Source organism: Syngnathoides biaculeatus, chromosome 11 (genome assembly GCF_019802595.1).
Source record: "Syngnathoides biaculeatus isolate LvHL_M chromosome 11, ASM1980259v1, whole genome shotgun sequence".
NCBI lineage: Eukaryota > Metazoa > Chordata > Actinopteri > Syngnathiformes > Syngnathidae > Syngnathoides > Syngnathoides biaculeatus.
The window spans coordinates 21,790,466-21,792,550 of record NC_084650.1 but is presented as its reverse complement, the minus strand read 5'-3'; the positions used below and the strand labels follow the sequence as shown (position 1 = coordinate 21,792,550).

General features: G+C 44.5%; 1 protein-coding gene across 1 annotated transcript; it reads right to left on the bottom strand.

Annotated features, from left to right (window-relative positions):
* Positions 1 to 227: 227 nt before the first annotated feature.
* Positions 228 to 1,744, bottom strand: tmsb2 (thymosin beta 2). Its single transcript, XM_061835041.1, has 3 exons — positions 1,626 to 1,744; positions 808 to 912; positions 228 to 672 (listed from the first exon to the last, which is right to left on the bottom strand). The coding sequence occupies exons 2-3, from the start codon at positions 905 to 907 to the stop codon at positions 635 to 637; spliced, it is 138 nt and encodes a 45-aa protein (XP_061691025.1). The 5' UTR covers positions 908 to 912; positions 1,626 to 1,744; the 3' UTR covers positions 228 to 634.
* Positions 1,745 to 2,085: the final 341 nt, after the last annotated feature.

Genomic DNA, 2,085 nt, shown 5'->3' with positions numbered 1-2,085 from the left:
ACTATATTAGCCATTACTTATTATGCAAAGACTCAATAATCTGTTGGACGGGTTCTCATTTAATTATACAGATGTTGATGATGATGATGTGTTCACTGAGTGTATTATCCAATCGATTATTATGTGCTTATTTTTCTTGATGTGGGTGTTGACTGCCTGAACCAGTGTTGTTTTTCTTACATGTTGACATACAGCAAACTGACAAAATGATCATTAGGTTACGCATCTTGATATTTATTTTAAAATCAAAAGTAAAAAAATTATCAAGAAAACATTATAGGACCTAGACAGTTTGGCACTAAAGGTTGATCTTTTCTTCAGGAGAACCCCCCAAACCCGCCCAGCCGCCCATAGTCTGGTTGCCTGCCTCCTGATGCTCCATCACAACACCAATCCCAGGTTGGCAATATTGGCGACCTGTTAGCTACATGCTAACAGACTGAGACAAGCAACCAGGCTAACTCGTTTCTCCCAAGTGCCAAAGAGAACCCTGTCCCATGTGGGGGCAAATCCCCCAGGAGCTCAAAAGCACCCTTTTTTAAAGACAAAATTATGATATTAGGAGAGTGTAGTAATTAAAAGAAAGTGCATTTTGCTGTGCCATCCCAGCTTCTTTTCTTCATCTGCTTCACAGTCAAGGTGTGGCATCTCCTTTCCTCTCTTGCTCAATAGCTGAAAAAGGCGCAGAAAAGCGGGAGAAGGAATTCAGTTCATGATTTGCATATGTTGTCCTTTTTGACAGTATCGGGTGTATCGAACAAAAAACGATGAACGTCGATTCAGTGAATAACCGATGGGAAGACTCACTCTCTTTAGTGGGCAGTGGATTTTTTTCTTTTGTCTCGGTCTTCTTCAGCTTTGTCTTGTCAAAACGGGAGATCTCAGTCATATCAGGCTTGTCAGACATTTTGACTAAAAGACAAAAAGAAGACAAATCACCTTACCGTTTTACAGTCAAAGTCTTCTGTCCAATATTGAAATCGCGTTTTATCTTCCCAAACAGAATATTGCTATTACAAATTATCACAAGAACTGACAAATTCATCAGTGGCTTTGAACAATTTTCATATGATCATCTCAAGTGGTTGCATGTGAAAGGAGTGGCTTTGTGCAAGCTAACATGGCCACATGGATGCCCGAGTGGAAGCTGCTTCCATCCGAATGCCCGCCCTGTTCATGTGTCTGACAACGTGTCCTTTGGCCCAGTCACGCCTGTTCTAACCCTGCTACATTGTTAAAAAGGCTGCGGCACAGTTCAACCAAGTAGAAATCTGTCTGTTAATAAGAACAGATGTTTTAATATTTAGTGTCAAAGTCAACAGGATATTGGCACAAATGATGGCTACACCCACATCTGCCAAGCGCTGATAAGAGCACGTTTTTCAGTTTAATCAACTAATTACCAAAATACTACACCCCCCCACCCCACCCCCATTGCTGCTTCATCCCCATCTGCACAGCCATTCCTACGCACATCTTCCCCTTGCTGCCATCAGCAGGCTGCCTCCGGTGCTCCAGCCACACCCCAATTCTTTGTCTGATTCCCAGCGACAAGCAAACACAAAAGACTCACACAGGCACACAGACACGAGAAAGATGCTGGAAAACGCATTGCACGTTCTTACCGATGTTCCACGTAAAATACGGGCTCAAATCCACCGATGGTAAGAAGAGTAACGATGGGTAGTGTTATAGAGTGTGAGAAGGGAGCTTGAGTGTGTCTGCCGGTGTGTGGACGAGTGGCTGTATCCAGGGTGTGGGTATAAAAGGGAGGGAGAGTTACAAAGGGAGGGAGGGGGGAGAGAGAGAGAGAGAGAGGAGAGAGAGAGAGGGAGAGAGAGAGAGGAGAGAGAGAGAGAGAGAGAGAGAGAGATCTCTCTCTCTCTCTCTCTCTCTCTCCTCTCTCTCTCTCTCTCTCTCTCTCTCTCTCTCTCTCTCTCTCTCTCTCTCTCTCTCTGCTCTCTCTCTCTCTCTCTCTCTCTCTCTCTCTCTCTCTCTCTCTCTCTCTTCTCTCCTCTCTCTCTCTTCTCTCCTCTCTCTCTCTCCTCGAGAGAGAGAATGACTAGGAGCTTAGTCAGTCTTCCT

Bases quoted from the DNA above. Each gene is read 5' to 3' on its own strand.
- tmsb2 (XM_061835041.1), bottom strand. From the start codon at position 907: ATGTCTGACAAGCCTGATATGACTGAGATCTCCCGTTTTGACAAGACA. The intron at 673-807 runs GTGAGTCTTCCC...CGCCTTTTTCAG, and splicing joins TCCACTGCCCACTAAAGAGA to CTATTGAGCAAGAGAGGAAA.